The sequence below is a fragment of the Tupaia chinensis genome, unplaced genomic scaffold (genome assembly GCF_000334495.1).
Source record: "Tupaia chinensis unplaced genomic scaffold, TupChi_1.0 Scaffold146584_1, whole genome shotgun sequence".
Taxonomy (NCBI): domain Eukaryota; kingdom Metazoa; phylum Chordata; class Mammalia; order Scandentia; family Tupaiidae; genus Tupaia; species Tupaia belangeri.
Genome location: NW_006206439.1, coordinates 212,072 through 213,358, shown reverse-complemented (window position 1 = coordinate 213,358; position 1,287 = coordinate 212,072). Strand labels below are relative to the sequence as shown.

At 58.2% G+C, this 1,287-nt stretch overlaps 1 protein-coding gene across 1 annotated transcript in view; it reads left to right on the top strand.

Moving 5' to 3' along the window:
- The window catches only part of SLC22A14 (solute carrier family 22 member 14), a 36,248-nt gene that overhangs the window by 12,975 nt on the left and 21,986 nt on the right, over positions 1 to 1,287 (top strand). Inside the window, 1 exon segment of the mRNA XM_006168949.1 lies at positions 865 to 1,087. Within this exon segment, the coding sequence (XP_006169011.1) occupies positions 865 to 1,087 (223 nt within the window).

Here is a 1,287-nt window from a genome sequence, read left to right as displayed (position 1 = left end):
GGCGGGGCGGCCGTCTTTGCGGGGCTGAAGGCAGGGGCATGGGAGGCGTGGTGGGAACTGGGTGGGGCCTGCAAGGGGGCAGAGTCATTCTGAGCCAGGCACCTACCACCTAAGTACTAGGATCCCACAGGACACGTTGAGTCAGGGCCCAATCGGGGGGGGGGCAGAGTAGGAGGATTCTCCACTCCTGTCTACCTAGAGATGCCAGTCAATCAGTCCCCAGACGGCTCTTTCACACTCGTCCTCCCCCCTTGTACCCCACACATTCCGTGCATACTCCACAGGGCTTACTTACCTTTATCAAGCCCCAAGAAGAGTCAGAGGAGCTATTTGCATCCTGACCTCACCCTATTCAGTAGGCACTTCAGCCCTTTCGCTTTAGCAGATACTTGAACCTCACATAAATGAACCAACTTGCTTAGGGGTCACACAGCAGTTCAGCGACAGAGCTGGGTTTTAGTCCAGGCCTGCGGAATGCCGAAGCCCTCAGGGCACAGGACACCTCGTCTCGCTGGGAGCTTGCCAGAGCCCAGCCAGAGGGAACTGAGCCCTCCACATAGCCTTGGGCGCAGGAGGCCAAAGAGCCAGTGCACTCCGAGCAGCGCTGGTGGTTCCTGGGCTGCATGTGGGGTTTTCTGCCTAGAGCCAGGCCTTCACTATGAGAGGTGCGGGGTCAGGCAGGAGACGCTCAGAGGCAGCAGCCAGGCTGAGAAGAGATGGAAGACTGTACGTGGTCGAATGTGGGCGGGGGGCCGAGGGCGTGGCTTTGAGGGGCTGGCTTTAACCTGGGTGTAGGCCCTGAGCAGGCAGAAGAAGCTTTGCTTTACCCAGAGCAGGATGGGGCATCTCAGCAAGCTGGGCCAGGCAGCCCTGAGGACCCAGAGTGACTGTGGCTTTGTCCTCTCTGCCTCTGCACAGTCACCGAGTGGCTCCTGGGCAGTCACCGGGCCCACGCCATCATCCTGGAACACTGCTTTTACTCTGTGGGTGCCGTGGTCCTGACGGGGCTTTCCTACATCCTTCCCCACTGGCGGCTGCTGTTTCTGGTGGGCGGGGTGTCTACGTTCCCCCTCGTCTTCTACATCTGGTGAGCAAGGGGGCACGAGCATGCACGGGGCTGGGCATCTGGGCCAGAGACTGAGGGGCATGGGGGGCCCCTGAAGGGAAGTATGTGTGGATGTGTCAGAGAGGTGGTCAGAAGACCAGGAGAGGGAGAGTGACAAAGGACCAGGTTTGTTGGAGAGGTTTTATTTTATTTATTTTTATTTATTTATTTATTTTTGCCAT